The sequence below is a fragment of the Nelumbo nucifera genome, chromosome 2 (genome assembly GCF_055504915.1).
Source record: "Nelumbo nucifera cultivar China Antique chromosome 2, China Antique-T2T, whole genome shotgun sequence".
Classification (NCBI taxonomy): Eukaryota; Viridiplantae; Streptophyta; class Magnoliopsida; order Proteales; family Nelumbonaceae; genus Nelumbo; species Nelumbo nucifera.
Window position 1 is genome coordinate 36,006,456 of NC_142650.1, and position 16,019 is coordinate 36,022,474.

Here is a 16,019-nt window from a genome sequence, read left to right on the forward strand (position 1 = left end):
AGTAATAGCGGTCTGGAATGGTCAATGTGTTGCCACGTGGAAAATTAGAATAGGTGATCGAAATATGTATCTGATATGCCACTTGGCAAGACAGGATTTGATGTTTAAGGTAGTTTGCTTGTGAAAATAAAATATATGGAACCGAATTAACACAAAATGAAAAGGAAAAAATCTTGGGGTTTTTATAGTTCACTAGTTCAGTCCACCCTTAGGGTGGAGATAAGATTTTTGCCACGTGGCATTAAATTCGGACAACAAGAGTGAGTGGTGTGACTACCCACGCGGGACGCTCCTTGTCTACTAAATCACCTGACGAAAGCATCCACTCAGAGGTCCCAGACATTGCTTTTCTTTGACAGATGCCAACGATATCATTCGCGCAGAAGATCTTTCCACGTGGCATAAATCAGTCGACCGACAAGTAATACCAAACCGGAGTTCAAGCTTTTCGTTCACCTCTCTGCTTCAGACTTCAGCGTCCTGCGTCCTGCGTCCTGCGTCCCGCCACCGAGAGAAGGTAAAAAGAGCAAGCATAAGGTAGAGAAAGACAAAAACCAGGGAGCAGGTGAACTACTTGCTCCTGCTATTCTTTTAATGTATATGTCGTCTTGGAATTGTGATCAATTGGGGGATACCCGTTTGATCAATCTGGGAATAGAGTGTATTTTGATCAATTTAGGTAGTACCCATTTGATCAACCTGGGAATATAGTTTGTCTCAGGATCCAAATTTTGATTAAACTTGTGTCTATATGGCTTTTTTCCAGCTGAACCACCAAAAGCTTAGAAATTTGGGTTTTATAGTCTGGGTTTGAAAGAATTGATGCCTTTTCTGGTTTAATTCATAGTTTTTAGGGATTTATGTAGTGGGTTGTTGCTGTAAGTTGTGGATTTTATGGAGGGTTTTCAAGGCGGGAATCATCGCATGGAAGAGGATTCGCAGGTAAGGGTTTCGCAATCTGAGTTTAAGCCCACTGAGTGTATGCAGTTGGTGCAAAATGAAGCGGGTGTGGGAGACATTGCAACTGGGAGAACTCCAGATAAGAGTAAGAGGGATGAATGGAGCGAAGGTGGAGTCTTGAGCTTGCTCGATGTGTATGAGTCGAAATGGTTGTTAAGGAACCGTGCTAAGCTGAAGGGGAGTGATTGGGAAGAGATAGCTCGGCAGGTTTCTGGCCGTGGTTGTGGGACAAAATCTGTCAAGACACCCAACCAATGTAAGAACAAGATAGAATCCATGAAGAAAAGGTATCGGGCAGAATCAGCTCTTAACAACTCTGCTTCAGGTTCTTCTTGGCAATTCTATGCTCGGATGGATGGTTTGTTAAAAGGAAACTACTCTTCTCAGTCTAAGGGTCTGGATGGTTGTGCAAATGGGGCAGCCGAGTTGGGTCCGCATGCTTTGCCAAAGGTAGAAATGGATGATTCACAGCATGTTCTGAAACGTGTTAATGAAGCTGGAGCTGCCCATCCTCAGGTCATTGGAAAGACTCAAAATTGTGAGATCGTCGATGTGGAAGCCGATGGGCACATGCAAGATAGCAATCAAGATGATGGGTCTAACACAGTTCCTGACAATAGGAAGGAGAGTAGAGGTACAGATAGTGATTTAAGTACGCCCAGGAGCAAGACTGCAGATGGGACTGCCAAAGTCAATTCCTTAAAGCGAAGGAAGAGCTTAATAACTGATGTGGCTGAGAGTATAAGGTTACTAGCCCATTCAATTTTGAAGATTGAACAGGCAAGGATGGAAATGTATAAGGACACGGAGCGCTTGAGGGCAGAGGCAGAGATCAAGAGAAGCGAAATGGAACTTAAGAGAACAGAAATAATAGCTAAAACTCAGTTGCAGATTGCAAAACTTTTAGCTAGAAGACCATGTAAAAAAGTCAACAGTAGTGGCAGTTCATTATTGAGGCCCGAACCAACTATTCCCACAAACAAGAGGGAAGAAATGGTCAGTAATAATTTTTTATCTTTTTGCATTTCACTTCTTTTTAGTAACTCAAGCACATTATGTTTTCTTTAACTGGTTAGGAAATTTAAATTGTGCTAACGTTTCTTATGAATTTCTGTTGTACCATTGGTTTTGATAGATACCAAATATCTGTACTTTATGTCATGCCCTAAATCTAGTTTGTGGTTGTTGTAGAAACAGTGTTATGTGGATTCTCTCCTAAATGGATGAAGTTAAACAGACACACGTCAGATTCTGACACTCAATGGCCTCTTGAGGGATGCTTAGATGTAAAATGTTCTTTTTTCTCTTAGCTTATCTGACATTAATGAACAACTACTATACATGATTAATGCCACTTTTCCTATAAAATGTTACTTCACAACAAAGTTGACAGTTCAAAACTTTATTTGTATTTATGCATATGGCCTGTACCTTTAATTATCAAAAAAAAAGGCCTGTACATTTATATGTACATGCTGAAGACTTAGGCTTGCATGGGCTGAAAACTCCCCAAGAGACTGTAACATAATCTTTCTCCAACTCTCCTTGCTATGTACTAGGGAATAAGCTTAGGATAGAGTCATATCATCCCTAGTGAGAATATGCTGTCTAGTGATATCATATTTAGAATTCATCTGTGTGAGAAATTAAGGCAGTGTTTGGCAAGTCTTTCCACGTGGTCTTCTGGGTTTCGGCAAGATCAACAGACCGAAAATCAGTCTTTTTCCTTTTGGTAACGAAAGTCTGGAAAGGTGAGAAGACGCATGCACGGAAAGGCCCGAAAAGACCGAAAATTGCAAATTTCAGGAAGCTTCAAATGAAACTTTCTGGTCTTTCTGCATGATAGATAGCTTCCAAATGTGTTTTTAAAAGCCCGGTAGACCAAGCTGCTTAGCAAATGGTCTTTGTCTTTAAAGACAAGACCCCAAAAGCTCAATATGTCTCTTGGCCATCTGGGCTGCTGGAAGATCTTTCTAAAAAAAACTTGCCAAACAGCACATAAAAAAAACTCTGTTCTTTTCAACAAGTCTCCTACATGTCATGGCATCTTTTGGACTTTCTCACTCAATAGTCTCTGGATGGTTGATCTCCTTCCGGAGAGATCTCAAAGTAGAGAATTGATCTCTCCTTGCTCCAAATTGTTAAATGTTAATCTCATCCTACAGTTGATACACCCTAGCCACATTCAATGTTTGATAATTAGTTTCAACCACACCATCTCACATCTCCTTTGCTGTCTTCATCCACCAAAATTTCCTACTAATATGGGTAAGCATCTAATTGACCAATCATGACATTACTGTATACTTTTCTTGCTACCACTGGGCATATTTGAGGCTCTATAATATTAGCTCCTTGGGTTCCACCCATAATGTATTTAAGCTTTCCTTGTCCACCAATATGTAGCTTTACAGATTGTTCCTACTCCAAAAAATTGGCACCATCCACCCTTACTGTGGCTAAAGAGTAAACTCTGCTCAATAATGTGTGGGTCGTCATGCCCTATGAGGTTCCTGAACCTGAAGTCCCTAAAGCTAAACGCTTGTTAGAGAGAAAGAGAAGAAAGCTCAAGAGAGAAAAGTTGTTGGTCACAAGGCTAAGGTACATTGCCACCCTTGCTGCGGTAAGATTGGTGTGGCAGGAAAGAAGAACCAGTTGATTAGGGTAGAGGAAGTCCAAGACATTGATGAGGGGACTTTGAATGAGGTGCTACAGGTCATGTCCAGTGTCTTGACAGAGGTTGGAGGTGAGGCAGAGGTACATGGTTCTGCTGATGGTCGGCAGGTGGCTGAAGGGCAGATTTTAGAAGGGGTTATGGCTACCGCAAATGAGCCCCAGGGGTTGACGATGAAGGTAGGTAGTGATTCAAGTAAAGGATTAGAGGATGGATGGTTTCGGTATTGGAGGCTCAAAAGTGATGGTTGATATGGTGAGGGTGGGGAATAGAGATGGTTGTGGGTTGGAGGTTGCTTTTCACGGGGTGGGTGGGCTGTTTTGTTTGAGAATTTGGTTCAGCAGTGATCGAATGAGACTGCCTTGGAGAAGAATGTAGGGGAATGTTGTTTTATTGATATTAGGAGTAGAAGATTGCAGTGAGGCTGTCAACTTGATGGGGAAATGGTGGTTGGGAGAGGTGTAGTTGATGGTAGTGGGATATTGGCAACATAAAAGGAAAAATATAGAACTAAGCCCTTAATTGATGATGGAGAAGAGATGGTTGAGTCTGAGGTGGGGGATGATCAATTGGATGAGGTGTCATGGGTGAGACACATCTGATTGAAAGTTTCTATTACAGGGAGAAACTTAACTTCGTGCTAACGATTACTTGGAGAAAAGGTGGTTGATCTCTCCAGGAGGCTCTGCTCTCTGTAAAATTTCAATTACTCAGTACAAGATTAACAAATGCACTTGTCTGTAGGTTAGTGCCACTATCAATCTGCTCCCTTGTCCTTTAACCAATTGGGCTCCACAATTGCCTGAGTTGCTTTTGAGTCATTGAGTCTTCTCTCTTGAGATAGAAGAATTAGTAAACCCTAAGTGAAAGAAAAATCACCAAATAGGGCTTTTGGGCAAAGATGTCTTTTTTATTTCTTTTCTTTTTTGTTTTAAATTAATTTTAACTGCAACTTGCGAAGCTATTCAGGTTGAACAGTTCAACTGTTCAAGTCAGTAGTTCTTTAACCATTTCTATGAAACTGATTGGTTTTTGGGTCAAATGGTTCAACCGTTTGGGTCAATTCTACAAGCTGCCGTTGTATCAAGCCACTTGAGGCAAACCCAAACAAGTACATGTTTTAATACTATCACATTTTTCATTCTACAGCCAGTGCTTCGACAACCCCCATTTTTTCTAATATTGTTCATTCATCTTTTAATACAATACATTTTTCAAGCCGTTGTAGTTCTCTGGTTACTAAATTCTGGCAGAGAAGAGCAGAGGTAAGTCAGTTAAAGAATGGCGGTGATTCAGGTAGGGAGAGCAAGAGTGGCGGGATGACAAGAAAGAGATGGGTCTCCTGAATTCTAGAAAGTTCTCCTATTTTGTCTTTTGCTGATTTTGTCGTTTTATTATTAGTTTAGAAATTTTTGTAATTTCAAGTTGATCTGATTTTCTTCAAGTGTGAGTGCTTACCTGGTTCAAACTGATCTGGTTTGACTCGGGTTTACATTGAGTCAACTAGGTTTATGTTTTTATACAAGTCCATTGTCTCACATTAGGCCCTGTTTGGTTCAATTCTCATTCTTTCTCATTCTTACCCAAGATGAAATTCTAAAATGGAAAAGAATGGGTAAAAATAGGCAGAATGAGAAAATATTGCTATGAACCAAACAGTTTTTCCCTAAAAATAAATTCTTTTCAGACTGACAAGTGTCTTATGTTGCTCATTTTCATTCTTCATAAAAAAAAAAAAAATTGTGCCGTATTCACAATCCGCTAGCCTAGGTCTCCAATAGTCAATGTTTACCAATTGGCATAGATGTTTTGTAAAAGTACTTTCGTAAAAGTGATTTTATAAAAGTACTTCCATAAAAATTCTTTTATAAAAGTACTTTCGTAAAAGTGCTTTTATAAAAGTACTTTCATAAAAGTGATTTTATAAAATTGCTTTCATAAATGTACTTTTGTAAAAGTGCTTTCGTAAAAGTACTTTTGTAAAAGTACTTTTATAAAAGTGCTTTCGTAAAAGTGCTTTTGTAAAAGTGCTTTCATAAAAGTGTTTTCGTAAAAGTACTTCCATAAGTGTTTTCGCAAAAGTACTTCCACAAAAGTACTTTCGTAAAAGTGATTTTACAAGTGTTTTTGTAAAAGTACTTTTATAAAAGTACTTCCATAAAAGTACTTTCGTAAAAGTGCTTTTGTAAAAGTAATTTCACAAGTGTTTTCATAAAAGTACTTTCGTAAAAGTGCTTTAGTAAAGTACTTTTATAAAAGTGCTTTCGTAAAAGTACTTCCATAAAAGTGCTTTCTTGTAAAACTACTTTCATAAATGTGCTTTCGTAAAAGTGCTTTCTTGTAAAAGTAGTTTTATAAAAGTGATTTCGTAAAAGTAAACATCTACGACAATAGCTTTGTAGGTAGAGTTTCCTAAAAGAATGAAATGAGCAAGATGGGACATGATTATTTTTCATGCTGCATGCTAGTCAATTTTTGTGCTATGGGGCTGATTTTTCATTCTAAAAGGAATGTGGCCATTGGCAAGAATTTTGTAACCAAACACTCTAATGTTATTCATTTTTGCCCATTATTGCTTAGAATGAGCAAGAATTAAGAGAATGAGGCCAAGAAAAGTGAACCAAACATGGCCTTAGCCCCCTGCTTAAGAACGATGGTAGCCATTTGTTAAGCAGAAGTTGGGTTACACGTTTTAACCATTGTACTCAGCCATTATCCCCCCATTTTGGGAGTGAGATCGAAGAATGATGCTAACAAAATTAAATTGTTGAAGAATTTTTGTTATAGGATTAGCCCCCAAAGTTCTGAAACAATTTAGTGAAAGATCAGTTCATAAATATTGGAAGAATTTTTTTAGAAAGATTAGCCCCCAAAAGTCTGAAGAGATTTTAGAAACAACCCCCAAATACCTGAAGAATTTTTAGAAAAATTTGACCCCAATATTTTGAACAGATTTTAGAAAGATTAGCCCTCATATTTTGAACAGATTTTGAAACAACCCCCAGATATCTGACCAATATTAATGTTTCGAAATTAAATATAATATTGGGGTGAGATTTAGTTCTGTGGGGCAGAATTTTGTGAAATCAAGTTTTACGAGGCAAGATTGAGGAGTTAACACGAGTTTGTGCAATGCGATCGTTTCGAGCTAGATCGTAAAACGAGGCGAGAGCATGGGACATGAGGAAAGATTTCTTGAGTGAGGCAAAATTGTTGCATGAGGCAAGATTTTTAAGCAAGGTAAGTTTATTGGGCGAGGTGCAGTCAATTTAGGGCTGTGGGGCCAATTTGCAAGTTGCTAGGTTGGAAGAGTGTGAGGCCAAAAAGAGGCTCAAAGTGAGACCATAGGGAGGCAAGGTGTGAGTCTGCAAGATGAATATTACCTTTGTGATTTTGAAAGAAAACAGTCCCCAATTGAAGGTTAATTACACAAGTGCTTGTACATTTGCTAGTTGTGTGATTCCATCTTTTCTAGTTATGTGAAATGATTGTGTTCATATAAGTGTAAGAGTAAGCATAAATCGTAGTTGTGGGTTCGAAACTGCCACTGTAAATGAACTCATAGCTGTGGGTCAGAATTGTGTATGCGAGTGTACAAGTCTGTGAATCATGTACTTATGAGACGTGAAGTGTTAAGAGTAGTGATCATAGACATGTGATACTATAAAAGGTATGCGTGGGATATTGGCATATAAAGCAGTCATATAAATTGTGAATCTAATCAAGTAGTCATAGAGTACATAATCATGAAAGTACACATGGACATGTGAGTTTATTAGGTCTAAGTATCTTGGCATATAACTCTAGGTGTGAATCTATCAGTGTATAATCATGTGTATCTGTCAACATATAAAGTATTAGTTGTGATTATATAAACTTATAATCAAAAAGTGCAGCTCTCAGTGCATGAGGCTCCTACAAGTATCATTCATCAGTATGAACATAAGAATGTAGATTATAAGAACACATAGATCAACAATCATGAGCATTTTATGTAAGTATGAGATATATGGACCTGTGAGCATGTAAATCATGCATGTATGAGTACTGATTTATAAATCATGAGTCTAAATATTAAGCATGTCATGTACAATTATGAAATTTAAGTATCTAAATGCATGAAATATGAACTTGTTGGTGGGAGACTAGGGTTTGAGAAAGATGCTTGGGGAGACCAAGGCTTTAAGAGGTGCCTGTGGAGACCAAGGCTTTATAAAAGGTGCTTGGGGAGACTAGGGTTTTGCTGAGCATTTTGCTTTTAATATATTGGAAGCGCTAGGCCTTAGTGATAGAGCCTTTGTATGTGAATGGAGGAGTTGAAGCTCTTTGAGGCAAGGAGCTCTTGGCATTGAGCCTTTGATCATAATGGGAATCAGAGATCATAGAGGCACGGGGCCTTAGGCATTGAGCCTTTGTATGTAACTGGAGTCGGTGCTCTTTGAGGTGTTGCACCTTAGGCATTGAGCCCTTTGTATTGTAGAGGCGCGGGGCCTTTTGCATCTGGGGTTACTGTTGATTTGGACAGAGCCTTTTGTGCAATGCCAGGTCTGTTTTGGATGGGGTTGATGAATAAGTTGCAATGTTAATAGCACATGCATGTGAAAGTTGTAAAGAAATGTCATTTTTGTTGGAAACTCTGTGAAAACAGTGATTGAAAAAAATGGTTCGTATAAGATAATCATGTAGCTTTGGAAACACTATGCATTTATTTGTGAATTGCTTTAAAATCATAGTTTTCAAGGCGCCAAGGCGAACCTAGGCGACAGGGGAGCGCTTAGTCACCTGGTCGCCTAGGCGTTACTTAATGTCTAAAAGAAAAATAAAATAACAAGGGGATGACAGAGCATGCTAAATGAGGGTGCAAATGACTGCCCAAACACATGTAAGCGCAACCCCTTACAATAGGTATATATATATATATATAGATAGATAGATAGATAGATAGATAGATAGATAGATAGATAGATACAGTTGAGGCAGATCCCGTGAGTTGGGCTTGTACAATTTAAACAACAAAAGTGGCGAGATCGAAAACTTTCAGGCAGCAATTTTGTTAGTAAGATAGGGGGAGGATGCAAAGTCAAAAATACTTTGGGTGAATCTCTGGGCGGTGGAACACAAGAATGTATCTAGGATGGTGGATGCTAGATCGATGGTGACAAGTTTACTGGAGGATTAGTAGAAGAAAAACATCAGGCAACCTTTTGTAACTGATGAATTCATTGAGAATTATTAATCTAAACTCAGGATCTATTAGAAGTAAATATAAAATTTATATCAGGATTCAAGTATAGATCAATAGGACTACAGAGCCCAGTGCGCACATGCCCCTTGATTTAGCAACAAGGTGGATGCATTCTGGGCACCTGTTCTAGAGTTCTAGGAATCAACACTTGTCAAAATGATTGCAGCCAGTAGGGGCTGCAAAGATGGCAAGGTCTTACTGTTTGCTGTTGATAGAATAATAATCAGTCAATCCAATCAGAATTCCTTATCAAAATACCCTAATGGAATCTTGATACAGGATTAGTAGAAGAAAATGAAAACATTGCTTCTCAGGTGGAAATTATGCTAATAAAGATGGTAGAAAGTACAGAAATCATGGCAAAACAAGATCAACAGAGAAAGATGCAAAGAAAGGCATTTTCAATGAGGCTGAGAGATTGAGGTCGAGTTATCGTAGCTAGTGATTGTGGTAGTGGAGATCTGTTGTCTCTGTTCACCCATTGGTAATGACAGTGACAGTTTATGACCCAGGGGAATTCACATGATGCTCCTCTCCAAGGTCAGTGATGGTTGTGGATTAAAATTGCAAGGAAAGAAAGGATAAAAACTATATCTGAACAGAGGACCAGAGAGCACAGGGCTTATGGTGTTGAATTGCGGCTCCCCTATTGAATCTCTGGCTTAGCTTGTAATTCGCATTTGGCTGTAATCTGCTGCCAATGGATCTGATCTCAATGATTTGGTGGTGGAGCTAGATAAAGATTGATTCCCAGTGATTTGACTGTAAGCAGGATCATTGTCAGTGGATTTGAGAATTATTGGTGACTGTAAACAATTGTTTTTTTTTATCAGTGAAAATGATTTTATTAAAAAAGAGAATATTAGTACAGAGAATGGGTAGCCTCGGCTACCCCAATGTCCAAAGACATTCCACCTAAAATTTGCTTTGTAGACTTACAACAGAGCCCAAAAACAATGCTCCCTGTTAACCCCTTGCTTTGCTAGCTGATCCGCAAACCCATTTGCTGCTCTTGGAGTCCACTGAAATAAAACCTGTATATCCTTTGTGGAGTGATTAATTTTCTTAATCTCATTTCTGAATACCCATGGAGCCTTTCCATCCTGCTTCAGCCAGCTTATCACCACTTTGGAGTCGCCTTCTAACTTCCTTACACCTATTTCCGGGGCCTTTTGTATACCGAAAACCAGGGCTTTTAGTTCAGCTGTAATGGAGTCTCCCCACCCAATAGGGCTGGAAAACAGCCCCACTACATTCCCCCTGTCATCTCTAATGACCCCACCAATACCAGCCATGCCCGGGTTGCCAAAACTGCTCCCATCAAAGTTTAATTTGACGAATCCCGCTTCAGGAGGATTCCAGCTTCTTACTACCTTCTTTTTAGCTGATGATGAGGAAGATACAGTCCTCCAGTTCCTGATTATATTATTCACAGTAAAGTCTGAGAATGACTTGATTGATTTTACCCATGAAACCACTTTTAACATAATCCCCTCTATCAGTAATTCCTTACACCTTTTCTTCCCTTCAAAAATCCTCAGATTTCTTTCCTCCCATAACATCTAAAGTACTGCTACCTGTGTGCATCTCCATAAGGTTTTCCCCCTTCTCTTTGGCCACCTGAAAGTGGAGGCTTCAAACAAACTCCCCAGGCTCACCGGGGTATCCCACCTGCAACCAAAGAGAGAAAAGAACTACTCCCATATGCTGCTAGCTACAGGACAGGAAACAAAAATGTAAAGAGCAGTTTCACCATTAGGTTCACACAAACAACACCAATTAGGTGAAAGGCATCAGCCAGACCTCCTCCTCTGCATCAGATCACAGGTGTTAATTGCACCATGGTAAACTTCCCAACAAAAGGCACCCACTTCAGGGGGAATAGGGCGACACCAGACTTCACGGAATGGAAAATGGACCCCAGGTTGAAAAGAAGTCAAAGCTTTGAAGAAGGACGCACAACTGAACTTACCAAGGGGGTTAGGAATCCAAATTCTAGTGTCTTGCTTGGTAGAATCTATACAAATCCCATCAAGCAACTGAATAATAGTAGACACCAAATCCAACTTGGAGTCATGCACATTTCTGTGGAGACCCAGGTTCAAAGCATACCCAGATTGCGAGGGAGAGGGGGACAGGAAATCAGCAACCGGTTTTCCTTTAAAGTGGGATAGAGCAAAAACTGAAGGGAATAAAGTCTTTAAAGAAGAGTCACCCACTCAAACATCTTCCCAAAATTTGACTTTGTTACCTGAGTTTAGATCAAACCTGACATGATTGAGGAACAACGGGAGGAGTTTGTGAATCGCTTTCCATAGTGAAGCATTGGAAACCCTATAAGACACTCCAGCATCCCAACCATTTTCAGAGAGCCCATGAATACTAGTCACAATTTTGTGCCACAACCTATCTGTTTCTTATGGGAACCCATAACCACTTTCCTAGTAGAGCCTCATTCTTTTCCTTCAACCTTCCTAACCCCAATCCTCCAAATTCTTTCCTCCTAGTTACAAGATCCCATCTTACTAAATGGTCTTTCTTCTTCTCGCCCGGTTCCCACAAGAAATCCCTAATTATTCTCTCTAATTTCTTTCTTACAGCTTGAGGCAAACTAAACACCGAGAGGTAGTAAACTAGAAGGTTTGCTAGGGTATGCTTGATAAGAGTAATCCTTCCCCCCAGAGAGATATATTTCCTCTTCCACACCACAAGTTTCTTTTCAAACCTCTCCACAACTAGATTCCAATAATCTATGCTTCTGGGATTTGCACCAAGGGGGAGCCCTAAATACTTGAGTGGCCACTCACCGCTTAAACATCCTAGTTCCTCAGCCCAAACATTAATCTCTTTTGGTGCTAAATTGATCCCTGCCACCTGGCTCTTGTGGAGATTCACTCTTAGATTTGTCACTTTTTCAAAGAGTTTTACCAACATTCTCAGATTTCTTGCCCCTAACTCATCACTAGCCTCACAGAAGATAATGATGTCATCCACAAATTGTAGATGAGTTAGCACCACCCTCACCCTTCCTACTTTCCAACCCCTTAACAATCCTACCTCTGCTGCCTTCGAGATCAATCTGCTAAAGACCTCAGCTAAAATGGTGAAGAGGAAAGGGGACAAAGGGTCCCCTTGTCTCACACCTCTTAGTGCACCAAAGAAGTCCTTAACTGCACCATTCACCAACACCGAAAAATGGAAGATTGAAGACATCCTTTAATCCATTTACACCATCTTGCCCCAAAATCACACTTCCTCAAAGTTTCAACTAAGAACTCCCAATCCACCAAGTCATAGGCTTTCTCTAGATCCAGCTTACACAATGCCCTTCCATCTTGCTACCTTGAAATCCTCCACACACTCATTGGCTATGAGTATTTGATCTGAAATTTGTCTATCTTGGATGAAGGCCCCTTGAAAATGAGATATGATTGACGGGAGGGCCTTTTTTAACCGAATAGAAAGGACTTTTGCAAGGATTTTATACTGACTTGTCACCAGGCTGATTGGCCTAAAATCCTTGGGGTGGCAGGCACCAGATTTCTTGGGAACCAACGCAATGAAAGTGGCATTTACCCCTTTACGGACAATCCCCCCATCATAAAACTCCACAAAGACTCGCATCAGATCATCCTTTAGCCATTCCCAACACTCTTGGTAGAAAGCCATAGTGAATCCATCGGGCCCGGGAGCTTTAGAGCGGTCCATGGAAAAAACTGCTTAGTGATGCCGGTTCTATTGGCGGATCTGCATGATGCCGGTAATGATGCCATTAGTGAATCTTTGATGTTGGTGATGATGTCATTGTTGGATCCTTAATGTCGGTGCGGAAATCAACCTCTGAAGTGCCATCCCATCTAGGGATCAAAGATCGAAATTAGTGATTCTATGTAAGCTGATGGATAGGGCATTAACAGTCTGATTCTAGGAGTCTGAGGAAATGGCTGTTGTCTGGAACAGGAGAAAATGGGAAGAAGGGGATAGAACCAGCTGGACCCCCTAACAGGCTGTCTACATGCCCTCTGGTGAGGGATTAAGCTGCTATAGTTTTCTGGTTACTGAACTCCAGGGAGAGGTACAAAAGTGAGTTAGTGAAAGTATGCTAGTGACTCGGGTGGAGAGAGCGTTTGAAAAGAAGAGAGAGAGGGTCTCCAGAATGTGTGATCCCCCCCCCCCCCCCAATCTGGATATGGTGGTCCTATTTATAGGTTCTTTGGGTTGACTTGAGTTCTGGAAAGTAATATCTTGTTTTTTGCTATTTTGCCCTTTTATTATTAGTCTAGAAACTAAATTGATCTTATTTGCTTCAAGTTTGAGTGCTTACTTGGTTCAAATTGATCTAGTTTGACTTGGGTTTGTGTCTGGTCAACAGGGTTTATGTACTTATATTAGTCCATTGTCTCACAAGAAGAAAATGATATAAATTGTGGACTTCTTATTTATTTCAGTTATAGACCAATACACAGCATTCTTTTTTTTTCTTTTGATGATCCAGTATATAAACTCCATGAGAAGAATGACACAATACAAGTTTATTTTGTTTAAGAATAGTTGTGCGCATTAATAATTTGCTAAAAAAAAGCCCTTTTAATCAGCTAGAGAAAATGGAGGCAAAACCCAGATAGAATACATATTGGATTGAAAAACCATAATGGCCAAAGTTATAGTTAAACTTGATGCTCCAAGCTACATATAAGTTTTATCATACTTGTTATTAGATCACAAAAAGATTATGCATTTTATCTTTCTTGTTCTTTTCAACTCTTAAATCCAAGGAATATTTCAACAATGGTAAGGGAAGTTATGCCTTGGACCGTGTTCTCCATCCATGTATTTGGTTAACTAGGTCCTATCTTATATGGCTTTTGGGTTAAAGGAGGGTGCTCTAGAAACCAGACCTCTGTACTTCTTTCTGTTTCAATCCCCCCAAATAAATACTTCTCTTTTTCCAGGGGATGCTCAGTCATTCCATTTGGTGACTTAAGCACACGTAGTTTCATTTAGATGGGATCACTGTTTCTTCCTGCTGCTTGAGCTTTGATGCTGATCAAGTTGCTGCCGCTTGAGCTCCAACACCAGTCATGCTGTCGTTGCTTGAGCTCTGAGATTCCATTGTTTCAAGCTTCTGTCCATTGAGAATAGAAAAAAGGGTGACTGAATTGTTATTCTAGTATTACTCTGGGTGTATCATTTTAATTTATTTATATTATATATGTAATTATATAGTTGGTTCGGGTCTTAATTGGTTCAGATTAAAACCCTGAGCTGAATCAATAAGTGGGACATATAATCTAGAACCAGACTCTATATAATTGGTTAGGTTTTGTCAGGTCAACCTGACCAGGTCCAGTTTACAGCTCTACAATGGAGATGGCACTGAACAGAGGAATGTAGAACAGGATTCATGCAACTGATCTCATATAGTTGGGACAAGTCTTAGTTGAACATACGCACACAAATACAGACTGAACTTTACATGCAAAATGAACATGATTAGACAAATCAAACTCCTACCCAGGATCCCCACAAACATGTGAAAGGACCAAACAACCCTAATGATACAAAAATACATAAAAATTCTATAAAACTCCAGTTTTGACTCCTGGGATCTTGCATCACTCATTCAACTTAATATCTCTGTCTCAGCTAAGCTTATTTTGTGGACAAGTTAATTTTCAGTTTACCACAAATTATGGAATTTTCCACTTCTTTTAGTATCATTGCCAGATTCAGTAAATATTTAAGGGGACATACATGGAAAATAGAGTCAATACCAAAAAAAAAAAAGGAGAGATGATCCTTGCAATTAATTTTAGCTTTCAATTTCCATGTTCCGTTCTGAGCTTCTTTGGTTCTCTGTTGTTTCTTTGGGGGCTGACATTCATATAAAGTGGCCATTTATTTCTGTATGCTAACTATATTCCTTGTAATGTTTGTCCAAAACCTTTAACTAGAAAGCAGTTTATTCAGAAGAAATTGAAACAGATGAGATTGTGTTGCAGGGTGACTGAAAGCTGTAGATGGTGAGTGACCTTCAGAAGCACTGATCTGATGTCAGTTTTTCTTTGGCAGCGTAACATAAACTGGTGGTTTCCAGAAAATTGAGTAAATAACATTTAATTGTACTTATATGACATAAATTCTTATATTATGCTAATAATTTCAAAATTTGGGGAGACTGGAAAAATTAGAATCAGAAAGACCATGATAAAGAGACTGAATGATCAAGACAAATATCCAAAAATTTGACCTATCACCAACTAGTATTTGCTATAAAGTTACTTTAATCTTTCAGAAGTACAAATCTATGTATTGCATCTCTAGTCTAGACTTTGCACCAAGTGATTCAGAATCTTGTTTTCCTGAGAATTCATTTGAAATGTTGGAAACCCCATGTGGGTGTAAACCATGGTGTTCAGTCGGTATGTTGGAAGCAGTACTAGCCCTTCTTTATTGCTGTTACAATTATATTCTTTTTTTTTTTTCTTTAATTGGAACAATTCAAACATCACGCACATGGGATTCGGATTCCTGGCACCCTCGAATCATTTAAATTGAAAACTAGAAAATTCTTGCTCGGATTAATGTGGGAAATTTCCTTAATAGTACAAAACTTAGCAAAAGCTGTGTAAAACATGGAATCCATCGTGGTACGAGGAGCAATTTCCACTTTTCAGTTCTCAGTATCCCTGAATTGCAATTTAATACTCTATTGATATTCATTAAGCAAAGAGATAGGTTGACCATATAGAGCTGCTAAGTGCTAACTCTTTCACAAGTCGCAGGTTCTTTTTGGAATTAAGCTTCATAGGGTTCCCCAATGGGTTATTTTGTGGTAGTTTCTTAGCCCGCCTTGCTGGCATAAAGGCATAATATTCTGGATTTTCTACTCCACACGAATTTTCTTGTTTTGTTGGTAGGGCCGTAGGGGTGCAATTTGGGCGGGTTGAAGGTCAACCCACGCCTAAACCTAAAGGTGCAAACCTTGGGCTTGGGCCTGACCCAACCTGAGGTTAAGTTTATCAACCCAGGCCAACCTGAGCTTAATCCAACATAACTCGGGTTCGGCTTAGGCTTAGGCTTGGGATAGTCAGGCTTGGGCTGCAGGTTGGTTGGATTTGAAAGAATTTAGGGTTGTAA

At 39.4% G+C, this 16,019-nt stretch overlaps 1 protein-coding gene across 4 annotated transcripts; it reads left to right on the forward strand.

The window, feature by feature from the left end:
• Window positions 1-438: 438 nt before the first annotated feature.
• LOC104612349 (uncharacterized) lies at window positions 439-15,252 on the forward strand. Of its 4 annotated transcripts, none has more exons than XM_010279735.3 (3): window positions 439-1,956; window positions 2,152-2,246; window positions 14,882-15,252. In XM_010279735.3, exons 1-2 carry the CDS (start codon window positions 895-897, stop codon window positions 2,185-2,187), a joined length of 1,098 nt encoding a protein of 365 aa, XP_010278037.1. In that variant the 5' UTR covers window positions 439-894; the 3' UTR covers window positions 2,188-2,246; window positions 14,882-15,252. The 4 variants fall into 4 exon arrangements, with proteins under 4 accessions (XP_010278037.1, XP_088755154.1, XP_010278038.1 ...); XM_088899028.1 differs by having other exon boundaries at window positions 2,158-2,246; XM_010279736.3 differs by lacking the exon at window positions 2,152-2,246 and having other exon boundaries at window positions 14,882-15,066.
• The last annotated feature ends 767 nt before the right edge of the window (window positions 15,253-16,019 follow it).

Coding starts and splice junctions, on each gene's coding strand:
- LOC104612349 (XM_010279735.3), top strand. CDS start 895: ATGGAGGGTTTTCAAGGCGGGAATCATCGCATGGAAGAGGATTCGCAG. Junction 1,957..2,151: donor CAAACAAGAGGGAAGAAATG/GTCAGTAATAAT, acceptor TGGTTGTTGTAG/AAACAGTGTTATGTGGATTC.